This window comes from Nannospalax galili, unplaced genomic scaffold (assembly GCF_000622305.1).
Source record: "Nannospalax galili isolate Female #2095 unplaced genomic scaffold, S.galili_v1.0 scaffold1534, whole genome shotgun sequence".
Taxonomy (NCBI): domain Eukaryota; kingdom Metazoa; phylum Chordata; class Mammalia; order Rodentia; family Spalacidae; genus Nannospalax; species Nannospalax galili.
The window spans coordinates 410,107-432,945 of record NW_008333781.1 but is presented as its reverse complement, the minus strand read 5'-3'; the positions used below and the strand labels follow the sequence as shown (position 1 = coordinate 432,945).

Here is a 22,839-nt window from a genome sequence, read left to right as displayed (position 1 = left end):
CAAAAATTACTCAAAGACACCTGCATCAACAAAAGCCCACCCAAGGATGAGCACAGCTCAAAAGCTGGAAAACTGGACCACAGTACACAACTTGGAAACAGCTCTGCAGATTGGAGAGTCTCTTTCAGTTGACTCAGTTGGTCTGAGTCTCTTCCAGGCAGCTCAGCTGGTCTGAGAGTCTTCTAGGCAGTTTGGCTGATCATAGACTCTTCTAGGTGGCGCACAGCTTGTCTGAACATGTCTCTTAGTAGCCCTTAGGGCTTATATGTTGATATTCTTATGTATCTTGTCAGTTTCAGCAGCTTTCTCGAGCTATTGAGTTATTTATTTCCTAAGCTTAATGAGTGACCTTACAGATTTGAATATTTCACCTCCCTTCTGAACATCCTGTTATTTTACTTCCCTTTCAATATCCTGTGTCTTACTGAGCTACGAGACATCATCAACTGATGAATGGCTAATAAAAATGTAGAACATATGCAGGATGGAATATTATTCTGCTGTAAAGAAAAATGAAATTATAAAATTTGTAGGTAAATGGATGGAGCTGCAAAAAATCATTCTGAATTAGGTAATTCAGACCTAGAAAGACAAACATTGTGTGTTCTCTCTTATATGTGGATGCTAACTTTGAATCTCTAAATATGTTTGTTTAAATTAGAGCACCCATAAAAGTCAGGAAACTAGTAAGAAGCCTTGGGGGGGCATCTTTCAAGGGAGAAAAGATATAATGAAGGTGATGCAAAGGAGAATGGGTAATAATGGCATAAGAAGAGTTGAGTAGGTTTGGGGGTGAGAGGGCTTTTCCCTTTCTCTCTCAGATAAATAAGCCATGAATTGTTCTGTACTACACCGCCCCTTATCTGTAGGTTTCTCTTCCTGCCTTGTGGGTCAGAATGTGCTTGGACATCTTCATGTGGAGTAGGTGGAATGTGCTGTTTTGGAGGAGACTAGAAGAGCCACAGGATGTAAACAGAGCTATTCGAGGATACTCTTTTGTGTGTGTCCTTATCCAAATACTTTCAAAAGAGGAAAGAGCCCACACTACATTTTAAGTCATCCTCAGGCTAAGCACAACCCCAAATAATAGGGGTCACATTTTCTACTTGCCCTGGATGGGGCAGAGCCATGATTCCCTTTTTAATTGTTCTCTCCTATCCAGAGTCTTTTAAAAGGTCTACTTAATTAAGACCAAAGACATGTGATGCTGTGAAAAGATACTGGGATCAAAAAAAAAAAAAAAGATGCTTGGGTCAGAGCTGACTAGCATATCTGTAGAGTAGCTCCTTCCAGAATTGCTCTGTCTTCCTCTCCTTGCCCTCTTACAACAATCTTTAGAAGGATTCTTTGTGGAAACAACTTCTGAGTGTTTCGCTAGCTTTTACCTACCCTCTTCCTACCCCAGGCCATGTTCTTGCCCTCTCAGTCTTTGTAAAAGAACATTGCCCAAAGTAGAGTAGATTACATCATACTATCTGCAATTCTACTCTGCTAAGTAGTAGAGCCTCCTTTCTCCCCTACCCTATTTTCCAACCTCTTGACAAAAATTCCAAACTGGTTAAACCAGTGCTCGAGTTTTTCTCTTCTCTTCCCTTATTTAAATACTCTTCTGCCTGTGCCCACCTGCCTATCACTTCCATACTCTCACTACCTCCCTACCTCAGTCAGTTCAATGAACATTACCTCTTGTCGTTGTTTCTTCAGCCTTAACTAGCCTCCCAATGGGTCAGACTGATGTCAAAGTAATTGTCCTTTACTTTTTGCTCAGACATGAGGCTCAATAAACTTCATGAGTCAAGCACTTGCGTAGGCCAGAGTTCCTAACTGGGAAGAAGAAGACAATTGTCAACCAGAAGACAAGGGAATGCTAGACACCCAAACCTGAGTTCTGATATGGAATAGACTATTTATCCTGGTAATTTCTTGGGTCCAAGGATTATTTGCAAGTGTATTGATACTTGAGATGTGATTATCACAGGACCAGCAACAATATCTCTCTGTAACTCTTTCAAAATTCATAGACTTGTCCCTATTCTAAACCCTCTAAATCAGAGTCTAGAGTCTAACAAGACTCGTCCTCCATGACCCACACATGCCCAACAAAGTCTGACAATTGCTGATTGAATGTACTAGGTTTGACTTTGAGCCTTCTCTTAACTAATTATTTCTCTTCCATCCATGTTTAGATTGAAGAAACCCATTTTCTTGGTACTAATAGTACTGTGCCCATTATTTTTCATTGAGCTTATGGTAATAACAGATACCATTTATCAAGTGCTGCTACATATCAAGTGTGCTTTACAAATGATGAAATTAAGATTCTAAGGCATTCCCTAGACCAAAAAAGACCATGTAAAATGAAGCTGAGGCTCCAAGCCAGATCCATATTCTCTCCAAACCTTCAAACATAACCCCACAATAATACCCTCATAAGTTGATAAACTTAAGTGAGGTACAATGAAAAGATAGAGGAAGAGAACTTCATGCTTAATTTCCTGAAAGGAAAAGCCCTCAGCATATTGTTTGTCTTGAGGGAGCTTGTGTAAGCCCTCATGGGAATCATAAATTATTGGAATTGGGCCCAAAACCAATGAAAATTGGAGGGGGGCTCAAGAGAATAATAACAGGAAAACCCTAACCCCTCAACATCTTCAACAGAAATTAAATTCTGATTCCTGGACCTGGCCTTAGGGGAACAGCACACTCATACAGGAATGCTCTGGGTCCTAGCTGGCCCACTGATCAGTAAGGACATCATTATGAACACCTGGTTTGGGCCTACAATCACTACAATATATTATGCCATAGTTGCAAGGGTAGCTTCTGTCAATTGAGTTCAATGTTTTATTTTTCAGAGAAGAAACAGATGCCCATAGAAGGGTTGCTGGAGGTCAGAGTATATTCCTGCAAATTGAGGGATGCTGACCCCAAGCACTACTATTTTTTAAATGGGCACCTTTTCTAGAGCTGGAATATTTAGTGTGAAATTTAGTTTTCTTTGGAAAGGAATAGATGCTCAGTTGCCTCTTAGAAGTGAAAGCCTGAAATATTCATTAGCCTTTATATCTCAAAATATACTTCACCTTGAAAACTATTTAAGTCACTGCCACCTCCCACTCCCCAGCCTTTGTAAAAATCATCTATATTACCACTTCTGGACCTGAAGCCTCTAGGCCTGGGTGTTCTGAGCTTTCCTTTGCTGGGTCCCTGAGGACCTGCGGAGATGGCTGGGTGGGGTCAATTCAGTCCAGGAAGCACAGAAATTCTTTTAAGTGTATGTGTCTGGGGTATTTTTCTCTCTCACTTACGTGTATTTAAAAAAATTCTTTTTAGACACCCACTTTATCTTTCCCAAACATCATTTCCTTGCTCCTTTCCTGAGTTCTAGCAGTGGCTGGGGGCCCAGCTTCCTTGTTGGCCTCAGAGCTGTGGAGGGGGTGGGCCGGGGCTCAAAGGAGGTGGGAGTCAGGAACTGGGGCGGGGGAGCTGTTTGTGCTGCTGGAACTGCCTTTCCTCCTTGCCTTTGCCACCAGGGCGCTGGCTGGTTCCTGGAGCAGTCTTCACTTCTATCCAGCCCTTGACACTGGTTGTTATTCCCTAAGGCTGTGGTCACAGCAAAGCCCAAGCAGGCTGATGGCCATACCTTGCTCTCTAGGTTACTACTTTTTGTCCTGGAAACGGGGACCTGATTATGCCTGAGCCCCTTGGATGACACTCAGGATCTTGGGCTGCTGGCCTCACACCCCAGGAGTTCTTAAAGTATAAGGCAGCTAAGAGAAGACACCGACTGGAGTGCTTGATGGTGGGAGTGGATACCTAGGTGGGTACCTCATTCACCTAAGTCATCTGTCCATCCTGAGCAACTTCCATGGTAGGTACAGCCAGTAACTATGGCTGATTTGGCTCTGACCTCTTTGCTTTCTTCTGCTGTGGTTCTTCCGTGTCTTTGTTTTCTTCCTAATGCAGGCATCTTGGGGCAATAATTTATATAATGTGTTCATTGATAGTGCCTAATCCAGTTTTTGGGGAAAGGATATGTGTTAGAGTCATCCTTATATTTGGATCTTGGCTGTGTAATTGATGGTTGAAATTTTCTGACACTTTTACTTATCTTTCATCATCCTCCTTCCCCACTGGAGGGGATATTTTTAAGTCCAGGACCATTTAAATCTTTTTCTGACTGCTTCTTGAGTGGTGGTTATGGCAAACATGAAATATGTAAGCTTTCTGAGACAGATCCCTTAGGGCAGGAGGGGTCATGTGGTATTCTAGAAAGAGCTGAAGTCTTTTTCCCTAGCCCTTCAAATTTTTATTATTAATCGTGTGTGTGTGTGTGTGTGTGTGTGTGTGTGTGTGTGTGCGTGCGCACGCCTGCACATTTGTAGAGGTCAGAGGACAACTTTGTGTGTAATTAGTTCTGTACTCCACATTTAAATGGGTTCTGGGGATTGAACTCAGATCATTGGGCTTGGGTGGCAACTTCTTTCTTTACCTGTTGATCCATCTTGCCAACGCTGGATCTAAATTTTTACCCTAATTATAACCATATAGAGCTACATGGTTATGAGCTACATGCTTCTGGAAAATAGTTTAAGTCTCCTATCTCTGTTTCTCCAAATATTTCTTACGTGAGGTTAAAATGAGGATTAGCCACTAATACATGTGAATTTCTTGGTGCCTCACATAGTCCAGTATTCAAGAAAGGCCTCTGTTGTATATTTTTTTTAGTGTATAGAATAGCTATATCAGGCACTATGCTAATTGATTCATACATGGGATTGCGTTTAATCCAAACCACAACCCATGAGAAAGAGCTGCCTCCCAATTTATGTATAAAGAATATGTAACTCAATATACTGGTGTACAACTTGGTAGTAGAGTACTTACCTAACACACATGGGCCTAGTCCAGAACTCTTGCCCCAAGTACTAACAGTACTAATAGTGTTCTAGTCCAGAACTCTTGCCCCAAGTACTAATCTTCAACTCTGAAAATGATTTTTTTTCAAAGTCACACAATTAGGATTTGAACACAAGTGGGATAAGTAGGAAAATTCACAGATGATGATAGGCCAAGTATTGGACTTCACAGGGAATTTTTTTCTCTTTCCTAAAGTAGGATTAAATGGCACTAGCTGTGGCTCTAATTTTCTCTACATGGATTTTCCTCCTACCAGCCTTTCATTTTTCTCCTAGTGTCCCCAAAGCCCCAACTGCCTTCCTCTTTCTCCTCTGGGATATTTGCTACTCCTACAGAAACCCTAAAGACACTAAGGGGACTTTGTATATTATCTTTCGTAGTGTGACAAGGGAGTGGTAGATTAGAACTGTGACAGTAGTTGGTCAAGCATCCTTAGTTAGAGGTACCATTGATCCATATAAATGTACAAGTTTGAGCTAATAGCCATTATTAGAGTGCCTGCTATTTACTGACCACTTGGTAATTCATTAAACTGTTTACTGGATGCTTTGAGAATATTTCTTCTAATATCAAAGTAACTTAGGCAGGTGAGAATACTGTCTCTAATTCCCATAATAACCTAGCCAGGTGAGAAGCACCCTTCTCAAGAAAACATGAAGCTCAGATGGTTTGGCTCACATAGTCACAGATCTAAAATGCTACAGTTGTTTTTGAATCATTGCCTACTGGTAGAGTATAGTTAATAGGACAAAGCTAAAATTCATGAAATGATGTTAAGCAATACAAAATAGCATGCTATGTTGGGCTAAATTGTAAGGAGTAGATGACTTGGGACAAGCTCCCTGAAAGAGATGATACTTGAGCAGTGCATTTATTTACTTTGATTTGTACAGTCTTTAGAACTTCATTTCCATAGATGTACAAATTAATGACCATTGAGGATATTCCCATTTTAGTACCATCATCAAAATTATAGTTCTGAGGGGCTGGAGAGATGGATCAGTGGTTGAGAGCACTGGCTGCTTTTGCAGAGGACCTGGACTTAGTTCCTAGCACCCACGTGGCAGCAAACAACCATCCATAACTCCAGTTCCAGGGGATCCGACAGACACCCTCTTCTGACTTCTGTGGACATTGCACGACACGGTTGCACTTACATACATGCAAGCAATATACTCACACACATAAAATAAAAAATAATAAATAAAATACTTTAAAAGTTATAGTTCTGAGGTATAAAGTCACTTATTATAAACAACAGAAGATAGTAAGTGATAGAGTTGTGACTTAATCCAAAGTAGTCCAACCTCAGGGATTAAATTCTACTAGAAAAATGGTTAACAGTAAAAGTAGAGTTAAAAAGGGAGTAAGCCAGCTGAAACTTTACCTGGCTTTTCTCTCTGCGAATTTTAGCCACTGCTACTGACCTGACTTTGGCCTTTGACAAGTAGCTTTTTCTGCCCTTTCCGTACCTCCTTGTCTGTGTCTGGCCTATTACCATACAGTCTTCTATCCCCTGAACGACTTGTTCCTCAGGACTACCATTTTAGGCTTTTGTCTTGAATTGCCTGGATCTTCTGTATTTGTTCATTTCTAGAGAGGCGGAAATCCTCCTACCACTACTCAAGGGAGATAGAAAGCCCATTTGTTCAGCTATATAGCAAGCTTGCTGACAACAGGAGTCCTTATCTGCTCTATCAGTGCCTAATATGGAGCCTATGAGTAAATCAGTAAATAATCTATGATCTACTTATCTCTCCATGATCTGCTTATTTAATACCTCTTTCTCTTATAGTACCGTTCATTTGCCTAGACTCCATTTTATCTCTGTGGTATATTTCCCCATAATCTTTCACAAAATCTTTCCCCTTTCTGTCATGTTTTTCCGAATGTCATTTCTCCTTAACTCTAGCATCTGCCTGGCCCATCTGCCACCTTTCCCTTTCCTCCACTCCCTTTCCCTTCCCCATCTCCTTACCCTTCTTTCCTCCCTTCCCTCTCCCTCCCCTCCTCTTCTCCTCTAGCTTCCTACCCCCTCTTGCTCATCCCTGACCCCTCCTTCTCCCTCTCCTATTCTCCTGCCCATCAGTCATCTCTGTCTCCTAGCTTTACCATGCCCCAAATGTGTTCTTTTCCATTTGTAGGAGTGGCATGTAATCATATAAAGTATGCCAAGGAACAGGGATGAGTTCTGTATAAACAAGTCAGTGCAAGAGTTGTGGGCCCAGCCTTTAGCACCAGATGGACCCTCTAGCTATATTCAAGGCCTTTGCTTCATACCCGTTTCCCGTGATTTACCTATGGCCTGCTGAGCACCCAGTCTGCTCTCCCAGTCTAGTCTATGCTGATGGCCACTTTGTTTTGTGCCCCTTTCACAAGAGTTGGGACTCCTTGCTACCCCTTTGCCTAAAAATTGCTTCTGTACCCATCATATCCTTCAACTCTCTCAGGGTGTGTATTAAGCTTTACTTCAATTAACTCCATCTTTCATGAATCTGCAAGCCCTCAAGGGTACAGTCTGGTTTGGTTTGTGTCTGTATCCTCAGGACCACATGTATTATCTATGACACATAGTAAGCACACAATAAATGCTTAGAGAATGAATGAGAAAATATTGAACAGTTGACATTCCAATTCTGACTTGTTCAAACATCTTAATTACTTGCCTCTTTTTACAGAAAAAAATGGGAAGACTGGTCATAGTCAGATCTTTTTCTTCAAAGACAAGTGAGGGTAGGCTTGGTCAGCAGCTCTCATGTATGCCACAAGTATTTATTTAGCATCTACTATGTGCTTAGCATTAGTGTATATACTTAGAATATGTTTATGAACAAAATATTACTATGAAGTAGATATCTATGTCTCCAGGAATCACCCATAGGATTAATGATATTTGAGTAGTGGAGCTGAGAGAAGGGGCACTTAGATGCCCAAACTAGCTTCCTGTAAGGTATTCTACCTCATTGAAGGGAAAGAGGGGGTAGGGACTGAAGTTCCTTAGGAAGTGATTTCAGTGCTGACTTCCTGCCTTTTTCTTATTGTAGGAGAGACACCCCTGTCAGTAGGCCGCACTCATGGCATGTGGCCAAGCTGCTGGAGGGGTGCCCTGAAGTGGCCACCACCATGCATTTCTCTTCTAAAGCCTTCAGCTTGTCCTGTCATTCTGGTTGTAGCACAAGGTGAGTCTAGGGCCCTCCCCTGAAGGTGGAATAGAGGGTGAACAACCTGACTAGTCTCCTGCTCCAATCTGGTTCCTGCTGGATGTATTAGAGCTGATAGTGGTATAAAAGAAAATTGCATGACTGTCTAGTGTCCCTGGGTTCTCGTCTAAGTACACTGCTAAGTCCATGACTTTGGGTCTGCTTCTTGACCTCTTGATCACATTTCCTTGCAGTGTAACCTTATTTGGCTTAAAAAGATGACCACTGCCCTGCTTCTCCTACTATTTTATTAGCTATTCTTTCTCAGTCCCTTTTTGTTTCCTTTCTTCCCCCCCCCACTCCTCAACCCAACTACTACTCTCTTAATGCAGGATGAGGTTTCTCTATTTATAATCACTCACCAAGAACTTCCTCTGGTTTCCATTGGCTCTATCACAGAGCAAAAGTCTCCAAAATGGGGAGCTCCCAGAGTCACAGGGTCTATCTCAATCGATGGAAATTGATATTGTCTGTTATTGTTGAAACAACTACTCAAGGGGCAATTCACTCTTTTTAACAGTCTCAGAACCAGTCAAGATATGGCCCTCAGCTGCCTTTTCCCTTCAATAATCAGCTCTCCTTCCCAAGAATGGATTTCTGGAGGCTAGAGAGATGACTTAGTGGTTAAGAGCACTGGCTGTTCTTTCAGAGGACCTGAGTTTGCTTCCTAGCACATAGATAATAGTTAACAATAGTCCATAACTCTAGTTCCAGGGGATCCAATACTCTTCTGGCCTCCACAAGGCATTGTACGACATGGGTGCACTTATAGACATCAGGCGAAATGCTCATACACATAAAGTAAAAATAAATTTTTAAAAATCTTTTAAAGAGTCAATTTCTGTTTTGTAGGTTTAAGGAAGCTAAGGAGTGAGGTTGCCCAGTTTGGTGACTTTATTTGGTATTAGAAGCCAGAGTCTCAGGGCACAGTCAGTTTTGTTCTAGAAGAATAGGCAGAAATACATTCTGGGTTTGGCTCCTATTTGATTGGGTGTGGATGGGTGTGTATTTTTTCAGCTGGAAGGGTGGTGAGGTGGGTAGCATGTTCTCTTGCCAACAAGAAATTGATGGTTTCTTAGCCCAGAGGACAAGTGAGCAGAGTGGCTAAGGGGCCATGAAAGGAGCAAGAGTAAGGGGGAACTGGCCTGGGCTGCCATCACAGCTCAGCTTTGGCATTCTGAGTTATGACCTTTCTGAGAACAACCTGTAACCTCTGGGGTTCTAGTCAAAGAGAGTTACTGGCATAACTTGGCTCAGTCTGGATATGTGTGTGGGAAATGGTACTTAACATTCAAAATTGTGTCTGATCCTTGGTCTCTGTACTTTGATTTGGCTTTAGGAGATAAGGGAAGCCTAGATAAGCAAAGACCACTATAGTATCAATCCTAGTAGTAGGAATGACATTGATAAGAATAACAACAGTCAAGAGAGCAGCTACTGCCATGCAGTGAACCTTTGCTAGCTGCCTGGGCACTGACAACAGCTCTACATTTCTTATGTGATTTCATCTACATGGCAGCCCTCTGACAGAAATATTATGATTCTTCCCATGTGAAAGATATTATCAGAGAGGAGCTAAGACATTTGGACTAAGAAAGACCTGAGTTCCAACTGAGGCTCAGCTTCTTTAGCAGCTTAGTGAACTAGTGAGTTTGTGTCACCTCCTGAGCTATAAAGTGGGGGAAATAACCTCCCCATTTGATATTAGCATGGAAGGTTGTAAAGTGTCAGGCACATCGTACCTCTCCTTGGTGAATACTTAGAATTTTTATTATCAAGAAAAATAGGAGCTAAGAATATAGTCCAAGAATGGAGATGGGGCTGTAGCCCAGCAATAGAGCCTTTGTCTAGCACGTGCCAGCCTCTGCATTCCATGCCCAGAACTACAAATGCAAAGGAATGGAATACAATGAAATGAATGAAATGAAGCAAAATAAAATGATAATGGAATGGAATAGAGAAATACTTAAATTCCAACCCTCAATGTGCTACTAGTTAGAGCTTGTGAAAATTGCTTTCTCAAAGTCAGTTACCCTTCGTAGGGTTTATTTTATTGACACCAGTGGTTTTTAAAGTGTGATGAAGCACAATAGCCTGTATTATAACAAGTCCTCCATGTGATTGTGATGGTCTGGCTGAAACATTCTGAATTGGCTCTGTTGGGCTCCTCTTTAATGCTGATATTCTGTGCTGTGTCTTCTGGCAGAGAGTCACATGCTGATTCGGCAGGGATATGGTCAGCTCAGAAACAATTTCAGATTTGCTGTTAGCAGTGACATAGCATATAATCCCCATGACATTTTCCCATTCTTTGGGATGGTTGTTCATCCTTCTATATGTAATCTTGTATCCCATTTTGTGATGTCCCTGTGCTATCCCAGTGTCGATTTCCTTATTTCCCTCTCTTCCTTTGTTGCGTCATTGCTCTTGCATTTATATCATGGGTGATTCTGATTTGTCCTGACTTTTCTCATGGTAGAACTGACCAAGGTGGGAAAGGGATCTGATTGCTTAACTAACTAATGAGTATACCTTGTTTCTTACAGTGACATTTGTGTGCAGTGGTGTCCCCTTTCCCGGCACTGCAGCACTGAGAAAAGAAACTCCATTGGCAGCATGGAGAGCCTGGAGCAACCAGGCCAACCAACCTACGAGGGCCACCTCTTGCCCATTGAGCAGAACATGTACCCTAACCAGCGTGACTCAGCCTATAGCTCCTTCTCAGCCAGCTCAAATGCCTCTGACTGTGCCCTTTTTCTCAGGCCAGAGGAGCCACCCTCAACAGACTGTGTCACACCAGGCCCAGGACCAACAAAAGCCACCAATGGCTTATCTAATGTGTCAGAAACCTCAGGAAGTAGCCATCACACCAGTGGGAGCCATCTTACTTCTACCTCCCACATGGCATCTTGCCTACAGGAGGTCCACCACTCAGGACCTGCCAAAATGGTCAGGGGTCCACCACAGCCTCCAATTAGGCGGGACAGCCTTCAGGCCTCCAGAGCTCAACTCCTCAGTGGAGATCAGCAGCGGGCTTCTGAACTTGTGGACTCCTTGCAACAGAAGGAGAAACCTGGCTTAGAGATAGTGCTATCCCGAAGGAATCCTAACCAGTTATGCTGCCTTAGCAGACAAGACTACGTAGCAGATGAGGGTCATCAGAACTGTGAGCTCAGCCAGACTCCTGGATCCAACCAGCAGGGCCCTGAGCATCTACTGATGACAGACAGTTCCTCCAAAGCTCTTGGTTCTCCAAAAGCCGGTGACAAAGCTTCTTGCACAGAGTTTAGCCTACTCAATGATTCTTCAGCAGAACTGGCTAACACACTGCCCTTCTATAGTACACCACACCTCCCAGGAACTATAGAACATCGCCACAGTGCCCCTGAACAAGTGCTGGCATCCCACCCACCGCAGGTGCACCTTGATTCCAGAGGCAGCAAAGGGATGAAGTTGCCAGCTGGGCAGGATGGGCAGCAGTGGACTCTGTCCCCTGTGCACAACAACCCTAAGGGGGAGAAAAGTCCATGTTTTCCCACAGGAGGCACCCAGGACCAGACCATCAAAGAAAGGAAGACCAGGCCAATAGATGATAAGCTGTTTGGCTCAGTACACCAGAGCCAAAGGGGTTTCCCACATGGAGAGGCTGGTGGACACCCTCCAGAACAAACTTTCCTGAACCCAAACAGAGCAAGCAAATCAGGCAGTGAATTGGCCAGCCAGCAGCCCTCCGCTTCTGGCTACCCCATTCAACAAACCAGACACCTCTCTTCAACCACTAAAGCAGCTGGTGGCACAGAAGAGACTGAAGAAGGTAACAGTGAGCCCAAGGAGTGTTGTTGGATGGGTGGCAGGAGAAGTGGAGGCCCCCGGGGCCGCTCCATCCAAAACAGGCGGAAGAGCGAGAGATTTGCTACCAATTTACGTAATGAAATTCAGAGGAGAAAAGCCCAGCTCCAAAAGAGTAAGGTTCCCTTGTCACACTTGTGTGACACTAAGGAGCCAGTGAAAGAGACCCAGGAGCATCCAGAAAGTCCTCCACTCTCTGCCTCTAACTCTTCTCTTCTATCTTCATATAAAACAAACTCTAGTCCCAAAGAAAGGCTCCTCAACAAAAGCATGATCCTCAGGGCTAGGTCTTCAGAATGCCTCAGCCAAGTCTCTGAGAGCTACAAATCCAGGATAGACTTAGAAGGACAAATAAGCCCTGACCAGAGGTCTGGCCAATCTTCTTTGGGCCTGAACACCTGGTGGAAGGCATCTGACCCATCTTCCTCAGACCCTGAGAACACAAATGCTCACCGTGGAGCCTATGGAGGTCATTGGAGATGGTCTACAGAGAATAACCCACAGTCACATGTGGCACTACCCTTGGAAGGGCCTTCCAGTGTAGATGATGAGGAATTGAAGACTTCTACTGCCCAAGCTGGGGAGGAAGCCATCCTTTTGCCATTTGCAGACAGAAGAAAGTTCTTTGAAGAGAGTAGCAAATCCTTATCCTCATCTCATTTGCCAGGTTTAGCTACTCATTCTAACAAGACTTTTACCCAGAGACCAAAACATACAGACCAAAACTTCCAATCAATGACTTATAGGGAATTGAGATGCCATCCTTTGGACCAGTCCTATCATTCCACAGACCAACCATATCATCCTACAGAACAAGCATATAATTCCATTTCACCCCTTCAATCAGAAACTCCCACTTACTCAGAGTGCTTTGCTAGCAAAGGTCTAGAAAATTCCCTTTGCTGTAAGCCACTGCGTTGTGGTGAGTTTGATTACCATAGAACATGCTCTTATTCCTGCAGTGTTCAGGGAACTGTAGTCCACGACCCTTGCATTTATTGTTCTGGAGAAATCTGCCCTGCCTTGCTAAAGAGAAATTTGATGCAAAACTGCTACAACTGCAGGTGCCACCACCAATGCATCCGGTATACAGCTTGCTATCATAATCCTCAACATGGTGCTCTTGAGGACAGCAGTTTGGCATCTGGCAATGCTTGGAAACCCAGGAAGCCAGCAGTACAGGTGAGCACTTGATTCTTGGGTGGGTGAAATTAATGATTATCCTTAGGAAGAGGAGGCTAAAGCATTTGAAAACATAATTATAATTTATTAAAACCTTTCTGCAACACTCAGCCTGTGCAATCTTCGAATTTGAGAAAAATAATTTTTGCTCCCCAAAATGAGCAGAACTGGTATTTCTATTCCAACTGTAAAATGAGTATCTGAATGACCTTAAGCAAACCATGCAAACACTACAATTTGAAGTTATATGATTTTCAACAATATTTTTTATTGATTTGAGAATTTCATGATCATATTCAAACCTCCCCCACTTCTCCATACCCACCTTATTAACCCCCCGAATTCGTGTCCTTTTTTATTATTTGTCCTTTTTTTTAAGCAAATGTTTATTCAGTCTAATTGTGTTTCCAAAATGCTCTTTAGTGTGAATCTACCCTTAGTCTGGTCAACCTCCCAGGCATCATACCAGTAAGGAAAACGACTCTTCTCTCCTAGTAACTATCAACTGCCAACAGATCAGCTAGGGTTGGAGCTTATTGCCCACCTTCCCCCTTCATGCTGGGTTTTTGTCTGACTTGTATTTGTACAGGTCTTCTACATTGCTGTCAAAGTGCTGTGAGTTCTTATGTGCAACCGTTCTGTGGTATCTAGACAACACTGTTTCCCTGTATTTATCACTTTTCTCTGGCGCTTACAGCCTTTCCACCCCCTCTTTTGCAATGATATCTGAGCCCTGGGAAGTGCGGATACATTATAGGTGTCCCATTTAGGGCTGAGCACTCCACAGTATCTTATCCTTTGCATGTTGATGAGTTGTGGGTCTCTGTATTAATCACTATCTCCTGTAAGAACATTCTCTAGTCAGAGTTGAGAGATGCAGTACAGTAATCTAAGGGTATAGTGATCAGTAATTATGAGTCAGTTTAATATTGTATCTCTTTAGCAGAATAGTAGTAGATTCTCCCCCTATGGCTTCAGGTTCTTGACCCTGATAACAGTGCCAGATATGGATTCCATCTTGTGAAGTGGGGCTTCAATTGAATAAGGTGGTTGGTTAATCCCACGGTATTCATGCCACTATTGCACCAATGGGCACATTTTGTGAAGCCAGTTATTGTAACGCACAGAGTTCATAGGTGGGTACAGTTGATAATTACTTTTCTTTGTTAGTAACATTCATAGCACCTTCTAGTACTATGAAAACTAGTCCACAGAGGTGAAGCTTTGAGGTCAGTACCAGCTTGATTTCTCCTCATTTGTTCTGTGACTCAGCCATGTCTTCAGTAACAGGGTCTTGCCATCAAGTTCTGGTGTGTACCCAATTGCAGTGGTAATAGCCAGTATTATTTGAGGGACCTCCCCAGTCAACAACTCCAAAAGAGGGAGTTCATTCCTGGCATTGAGCTTTTTGTTTGCTAGCCTATGGTGTCTATTAAGACCACTGAAGTCCTGTTTTGGGTAACTACATTTAAACTTTTTTCTTTATTAATTTTGTATGTGTGTTTATTTCATACAGAACATCTCAAACAATCTTAATCATCTTTATACCCCCACCCCCATTGGCACCCTCCCATACCCTCCCCACCCCACTGGAGCCTATATACTCTGTCATCCCTGTTACTGCCCACTGTGTTGTCAGTGTCCCCATCCGTTCCCCAGTGCAGGTCCATCCACTGAGTCTAGTCAGCCTATGTAGAGTCCTTTGTTTTAGGAAAATCAGCTCTTCTTCATCTAGCAGCAATCAGTTGCCAACATTCCTTCAGGTAAGATTGGAGTCTGGTGTTCATTTTCCCAGTTCTATGATGGGTTGCTGTCTGTCTGAGTTTGCATGGAACTTGTGTATGCTGACACCTATGCCATTGAGTCATGAGCAGGTTCCCAGGAGCTTGTAGGACTGTTTCCATATGGTCATGCACATCCTCCCTGGCTCTTACAATCTTTCCACCCCCTCTTCCATGACAGTTCCTCATCTTTGGGGGGATGAAGTTTAATGAAGGGGTCCTGTCCAAGGATCATTATTTAGCAGACTCTTGATCTCTACACTTTGGTCATTTGTGACCTTTTGTGTTCCTGGCCCTTGGCTGCATAAGGGAGCTTCATTACTGAGTTCCCTCAGTCAATATTCACTATGATTCATTAGTGTCCTCTTCTTTATCCCTGTTCTATATTCTCTGTATAGAAATACAATTGAACTTTGCATATTGGCCTTGTATCCTATAAGTTCGTTGAATTTACTGATTAATTATAGTAGCTTTTTGGTGAATTATAGATTAGATATATAGGCAGTCACATTATCTTGGAACAGAAGGAATTTTGTATCTTTGTTCACAGCCTATATGCTCTTTCCTAGAAAAAGGGAGCCCAACACATTGTCTAGGACCTCTAAGGCAATGTTCAGAAGAAATGGTCAGAGTCTGCCCTCATTGTCACCCTGTTCCTCATCTTTCGCCATGAAGTTTGGTAGCTATTAATTCTGTAGTAGCTGTTGTTCTATAGTTGTCCTTTATCAGGTTGAGGAAATATTATTTATTCTTAATTTCAGAGAGTTTTTCTTCTTAATTAGGTATGGATTTTTTCAAATGCCTTTTCTGGGCCTATTGAGAATACCATACAAACTGTATAGTTTTTCTTTTTGTCTAAATGTTGAGTGAATTACGTTGATTAGATTTTGAAATAAGCATCTACCTAACATTGACAGGATAAATCCTACATAGTCATGATGTAGCACCTTTTGTTATTTGTGACTAGATTTTATTACCTTTTCATTAAGGACTTTCATATTTATGTTAAGAATTTTAGTATGTACTTTATTGTAAAATCTTTGAGGTTTTGTAGGTAGGTAATGCTGGCTTTAAAGAATGAGGTGAGACGTTTTCCCTTCTATTTTCAAGAAGAGTTTGTATAACATTGGTATTATTTCTTCCTTACGCATTGGGTGGAATGTATCATTGAAATTATTTGGGCATGAAGTTTTCTTTGTGGGAATGTTTAAACTAAAAATTTAATTTCCCTAATAAAAACAGGGATTTTGAGGTTATGTTTTTTTCTTGAGTGAGCTTTGGTAGTTTGTGGCTTTTGAGTTATTTTATTTCATTTAAATTTTCACATCTATGTAGATGAAATTGTTCAAACTTAATGCTTTGAAGTGCATCCAGAAATTTAAAATGAACCAGTTGATGAATAGAGAAGTAAACAGATATATGGTAGTGTGAATGTAGCAAAATGTTAATTGCAGGCTCTAGATAGTAAATACATGTAAGTTCACAGTAAACTTCTTTCAAATTCTTGGTATATTTTAAAATATTCACAATGCTGGTAAAAGAAAAGAAGAAATATAGAATAATGCCCATAGGGCATTAAAGCTAAAACCAGACTGCCCGGGTTCAAATGCCTTCCCTAGAATTTATAGTGCCTAATCTTCCTCATATAATAAATGAAAATAGTAACAGAACCTTCTTCATAAGCTGGTCATGAGGATTAAATGGTAGGCATGTGAAAAGGTTTTAGAATAGTGACTGCCAGAAAACAATCATCTTATAAGTAAGCTATTTTAAGATGAAGGGAAATTGTGGCTTAGCTTGAGAAATCTTGGCAGACTGTAGGACTCACAAGCAGGTAATAAGGAAAGGGGGTGACAGTGAGGAAGAAGGGAGATAATGGCAACCAATATGTCATCTCAGGACCACCACCTCTGTAAGGGATTGGGGCACAATTGATATGTAGCAGCAGTTGGCTATAACAATGTAAGTGAACCTGTGCCTATTCCATGCCTCTTTTGTACTTGGAGAGAGGGGCACATTGGGTTCCTAATATCTGTTAGACTAGCTAAGCAGATCTCCTTACAAACTAGGCTTTCAAATAAGTGGATGACTGTGTAGGAACCATTGTGGACTCATTCTTACCCTTGTCACCTGAGACTTATACCCCTCACCCTGTGAGACTTGGAGAAATCTTGCAGCACAGGTTCAGATATTCTGTCTCTGGTGATTAAAGTAGTTGTGGTGGCTCTCTGAAATAGTACTGAGATCCTGCCCTTTCTGTCCTAAAGAAAGTTGAGGCACTTACTGGCTCTGGTTCAGTAATGCCTAGAGAACTGAAATCATATACTCACATCTCACCTATTTTATTTGTGCCTGTTAATTTTACATACTCTGCCACACGATGTCATTTAACACTTCTATGAGGCAGTTGAGGAAACTGAGTCTGAGAAAGGTTACACATCTCACAAGTTGGAGAATCAGAATTTAAACAGCATCACAATAACTGGTAAATGATTGTCCACTGGATTCTGCGTGCTTTAGATGTATCAATTCATTGAGTCTTCAAGTAATTAAGAAAAAGCTACTCTGGCCATAAATATGCTAACACCATATATAATTATTATATTAAAATATGGTATAATATGTCTAGCATTAATGTATGTATATCTGTATAACTAAGATAAAGGGAAGTTGAGGCCATTCAGTTGGTGAAGGGCAGGTATGGGATTTGAAGCTCTGCCTCTAGCTGCAGAAGCCATGCCACCTTGCCTCTCCATGAGTAGATTACAAAGACCAGGGCCTTTCCCATGTGGCAGGTAGAATGCCTTCTAGCAGTATCACTTCCACCAGGACTGAAAGTTTCACTACAATCCTCAGCTGCAACCTGTTGTAGAGATTATTGCCTCTTTGGCTCAAAGGGCACAGGCCAGTTACAGGAACCTAAATGGCTCAGGAAAAAGAGCAAAGTGATACTGGCAATTCAGAAAGGTAGGTGGGTAAAGAGATTTGTCTGGTTTGCCCACTGCTGTTTACTTTCTTTAAATTTCTCTTCCTTTCTTTTTCTTTCTTTCTTTCTTTCTTTCTTCCTTTCATTTTGATTTTATGTGTATGAGTGTTTTGCATGCATATATATAAGTGCATCCATGTCATGCAAAGCCCATGAAGACCAGAAGAGAGCATCAGATCCCCTAGAACTAGAGTTACAGATGGTTGTTAGCTGCCATGTAGGTACTGCAGTAATGGGACCCAAGTCTTCTGTAAGAGCAGCCAGTGCTCTTAATTGCTGAGCTGTCTCTCCAGCCCCTCTCTGCTATTTTCTAATCACTTCCATAGGGCTAGACAGCATGGACAGGAAACCTTGCCTCTTGCTGTGCCTAAACAAGTTGTGGTGCCTTTGTAGGCAGAATCATCTCACAAAGGTGTCAAGCCCAAATCTTCAGTACAGATTGTTCGAGCTTCTCAGCTTTCCCCCAAATGGGGACTACTCTGGTTTTATGAAAGCTGAAGCCAAGAAATAAGCCCTGTCTTTTCCATAGCTGCTAATATCCAGAACATTCATTATAATTTTTTGAGACTGAATCTTGGTGTGTTGTCCAGGCTGGTCTGGAGCTCATGAGCTACAGCCTCCCACGTTCTAGGACTACTGAGCATTCTATGTGTCATGAACTATGCCAAGCATTCTCGTCACACATTTTATTTGACCATCACTGGCACTCTTTAGTTTCCAAATAGCAAAATGAGATTTGAGGTGGGGTCTTAGCCAGTATGACAGGCACCAAGTACCTATGTTAATTCTGCTTCACCAGGTGTCTGTCCCCAAAAGGGAGACCTGCTGCAGCTAAGGCAATAAACCTTGGAAGAGAATAATAATGGTGCCAGACAAAAAGGGAATATGGAAGCTCAATGAAGCTTAGGAAAAACTGTGCATTCCCTTTTAAGCAAATTTTATATATTTATTTATTTAATTTTTTGTATGAATGTCATACATGAATATGTCTTTGCATTATTTCCATCCCTCCCAGCACTCCTCCAACTATTCCCATGTGGCTTTGAGTCTTTAGGTAGAAGGTGCTGAATGCAAAACTAGGAAAGCATCTGGAAAGCAAATAGGCATTCAGTTTCAGACTTGAGTAAGAATACAAGGAAATATTTACAAATCTCATGCATGGCTTGAGGTAAAGACCCACTTGGGCATAGTAATTAAGGAAAATATGTCCAGGCACTCATATCTCCCAGAGATGAGTCCACCTAAGCCTCTGTCCACCCTGGGAGAGGATTACTGTGGCAGGACCTCCTGCCCTCAATGTTTCTTCAAGGTCAGGGCTTCAAAGAAGATGCTTTCTCTATTGGAAGAGACAGGAAGAGTGAACAGGTTCATCCAGTAGGACAAACAAAACGACCTCCATCCCATAGTGCAGGCAAGAGCCAGAGCAAACAGTAAACATGCTAAACTGGTTTTTGCCTTGGTTTGGGAGGGGAGTGGAGCAAGGGGGAAATGCAGCATTCCTGGCCTATGGTGTCCAGGCCTCTCCTGGTGCTTTCTATATATCTGCATGATGGCATGGCTCAACAGGCCTCCCATCAAAAAGGGAGGCCTTCCAAGTACACATTTCTGTAGCCTGTCTAGGGGCGGGGGGTACATGCTACAAGTCAGGGAGCCTACGCAGGAACAGGTTTCTGACTGCCTAGTACTTTTAAAACTATCTGGATACCTGGCTGTTCAAAGATCCCTAACTTGTCAGAATTTTCCTTTGCAGGAATTTCCTGGGGACAAATGGAAACCAATAACAGGGAGCAAGAAGACTAGCCAGTCTGGGAGGTAAGTGAAAGCTCAGAGAGCTGGGGTGATTTTTGTGCCTCTGAGATTTTTATAGAAATTGCTATGGTTTTTGGTTTGCTTACTTTCCTTTGAAGAAACTGGTCTTGTATTCACACCAAGGATTTGTTGCCATAGATGTAATCCAGTGTGCACCCTACCTCAAAATCTGAGTATAGACCCAAATGATCAAGAGTAAAGCTTGGAATGGAGAGTTGTCAGACAGTGTTGTGAAGGTGTGCATGAGGCAGCCCTATCCACATATACCCAAAGACATATGGGATCAGACTATGCTGAAACAAATGAAAAATCATCAACTGTACCTGCCTTCCCAGCTTCCATGGGCAGTTGGAGTGTGCAGAAAGGAAGGACTATCCTGCCACTGCTGTTCCTTTTCCCTAGGCTTAGAAGTAACTGGTTTTGGGTCCTGCTCGCCATGCTTTTAGCAGGGCTTATTGAGAACTTTAGGGCTATAAAGACAGATCATGTTGGTCATAGGTTGTAACTCCTAGAGAAAGGCACATATGGCTTTAGATAAAGAGAAAAGAACTGCTTTGCTTAGGATGGATTATAATGTGGGGATCATGATACCTGGCACTCATGTTCTCTAGAGATGAGGTGCCCTAAGTTGTGGCCCTAGGTGACTCAGAGAGGCAGATAGTTACCTTCTGCGTTGCTGTATATCAATCAGCATGGTCAGACCTCTCTTTTCTGGAAAATCATGATATGCTACTTCAACTAGTTTTTCTCAGGCCAGATGGTAAAAGAGGCCTCAACATTTTAAGTCCTAGTTCAAATATCAGAATAAAGGAAGAGACAGAAGAGAAGGCCCCAAGATATGCCTCTGTTCTCCAAGGAGAAAATGCTAAGAGACACAAAAAGAATTTTGATCTGCTGGTCCTTAAAGGATCCAGGATTCTTTTGGGGGGAGGGGTGTCCACATTATGTCCCATAATTTGATATTATAGTTAGGAATTATTTGGGGCTTTTTTTATTCCCAAGTCTAGGAAACAAGTTATTAGCTTTTCCCTACAATGGGAAAAGGGAGGAGCCCAATATTTATTAATCAATTACTATCAGTCACTGGGTTGGATATTTTTACACTCAAAAATATCACTCTAGGGCTGGAGAGATGGCTCGGCAGTTAAGAGCACTGGCTGTTCTTGCAGAAGACTGGGGTTCAAATCCTAACAACCACATGGCCGCTAACAATCGTCCATAACCCCAATTCCAGGGGATCCAACTCCATCTTCTGTCCTCCACAGGTACTGCATGACACAGGTGCACTTGCATACATGCAGACATAACACTTATAAGCATAAAATAAATAAAATCTCACTCTCCTCAGTAGTCCTTTTGCAGCCTAGTTTATAGATAATTTCATAAAGACAGCAAGTGATCATGTTAGTTTTAAGACAGTCTGGCCTCAAAGTTCATGCTTTTGTTTTTCATTACACCTGCTTCCATTAGGATCCATAAAGAAAGCTTGTAAACAGATCCCTTAATATTGTGTCTCAGGAGTTTAAGTCGTAGGCAAAGATTCTGTGGGACTTTAGGACTAGTATTGATCCCCCCAGCACTGAACTGATTTACACCACATTCTTGGGGACATAAGTGTAGTCTGGTGACACTGTCAAGTTTCGTATTACTGAGACCCTCACAAAAAGGAGACCATACTTTGGGTACAGCTTTACTGTGTGCCAAACACAGAAAGATCTCTCAGATGGTATTTAACCATCTGCTTTCCAGAAGAAGAAATAGAATCTGTTCACCACTAAATGTGTAGAAAGACACAAAAGTAATAATGCTAACTAATATTTTTCTTGTTTTTTTTTTCCTTTCTTTTTGTTTCTCCCAATAACAAGGACGAAAGCTATGGTCTTGTGAATGGTAGGCAAATGCTTCACCAATAAACCACACTGCAGACAGAAAATAACATTTCTTGAACTCAGTTCTATGTTTTATAAGTTTAATTTATCAGTGTGAGGTTGTGAAGTAGATACAGTCACTGTAGATACAGTTTCTTCTCTATTTGATACAGAGAAGAAAATGAGATACACACAAATACATTCATTGCCTAAAGCCCCTCAACTAGTAAGACTCAAGCAGTGTAGCTTCAGAAAGATTTCTCAACACTATACTACTCTCCAAAATGCTTTCCCTTCTGACTAGTCGGTGTAGAGGGTCTTATTAAGAGCAGCAGTAGCACAGTGCCTACAGCACTCTGCCTACAGCTCGAGCAAGGAAGAGTAACCTACACAAAGTTCAGCAGCAGCAGCAGCAGCAGCAGTAAAACATTACTACTTGAAAAACAACCCATATGCCGTGAGCCGAATCACATAACTTATGAAATAGCTTTCCAACAATTCTGACAGTAGACCAGGGTGTTGAGTCTCAGATTTGAGTGTGCAGCAGAAACGTCTGGAAACATTGAAACATGAGTACTGGACTCCATCCCCTCAAAAAATCCTATTTCATAGCTGTGAGGTAGAACTCAAAACCTGCATTGCTAATGGGATCCCTGGGTGATACTGGCACAGCTAGTCTTGGGACTACACTTTGAGAACTATAAACACAGATAAAGAATCTTAGATTCAGAGAGGCTGTTATCCATTCAAGCCAGATTTCATAACTGGTAAAGGGACCAGCTCACACTTTAAACAACCTTTTTCTTACAAAAATTTCTAGAAGAACACAGTGCTTAAGGCAGAAGCACCTGGCTTGTGGTAAGAGGCAGGTACATTGTAAGTATTCATTGTGTATGTGTGTGTGTATGTGTGTGTGTGTGTGTGTATGTGTGTGTGTTTAAATATTATTTTTTAGAAGAAACATTTTATTACAGCTTTAACATACTCAATAACAAGTTTCCAGAGCAAAGATACACCTCTTTCAGAAGTGTCTATAAAATTTTTAGGTTTGCTGTTGAATTAATACAGTTATACGATATTGAACTCAGTATAAGCCCCGTAAGACAACCATGGTCAAGCAGTTTAAAAAATATCCCCATTTCATTTTAGAATATATTGTTCCTTGCAGAAGGACTCATTATTTTTGTTACAACACTGAGATATGTTGGTGCATGCATCTCTAATCTGTATGTATCTGATTATTA

At 41.9% G+C, this 22,839-nt stretch overlaps 1 protein-coding gene across 4 annotated transcripts in view; it reads left to right on the top strand.

The window, feature by feature from the left end:
• The window catches only part of Shroom4 (shroom family member 4), a 314,107-nt gene that overhangs the window by 241,624 nt on the left and 49,644 nt on the right, over positions 1-22,839 (top strand). For all 4 annotated transcript variants that reach the window (XM_029561277.1, XM_029561278.1, XM_029561279.1 and 1 more), the window contains 3 exons: positions 7,965-8,099; positions 10,667-13,151; positions 19,669-19,730. In XM_029561277.1, the coding sequence (XP_029417137.1) occupies positions 7,965-8,099; positions 10,667-13,151; positions 19,669-19,730 (2,682 nt within the window). The remainder of the gene's footprint in view (positions 1-7,964; positions 8,100-10,666; positions 13,152-19,668; positions 19,731-22,839) is intronic.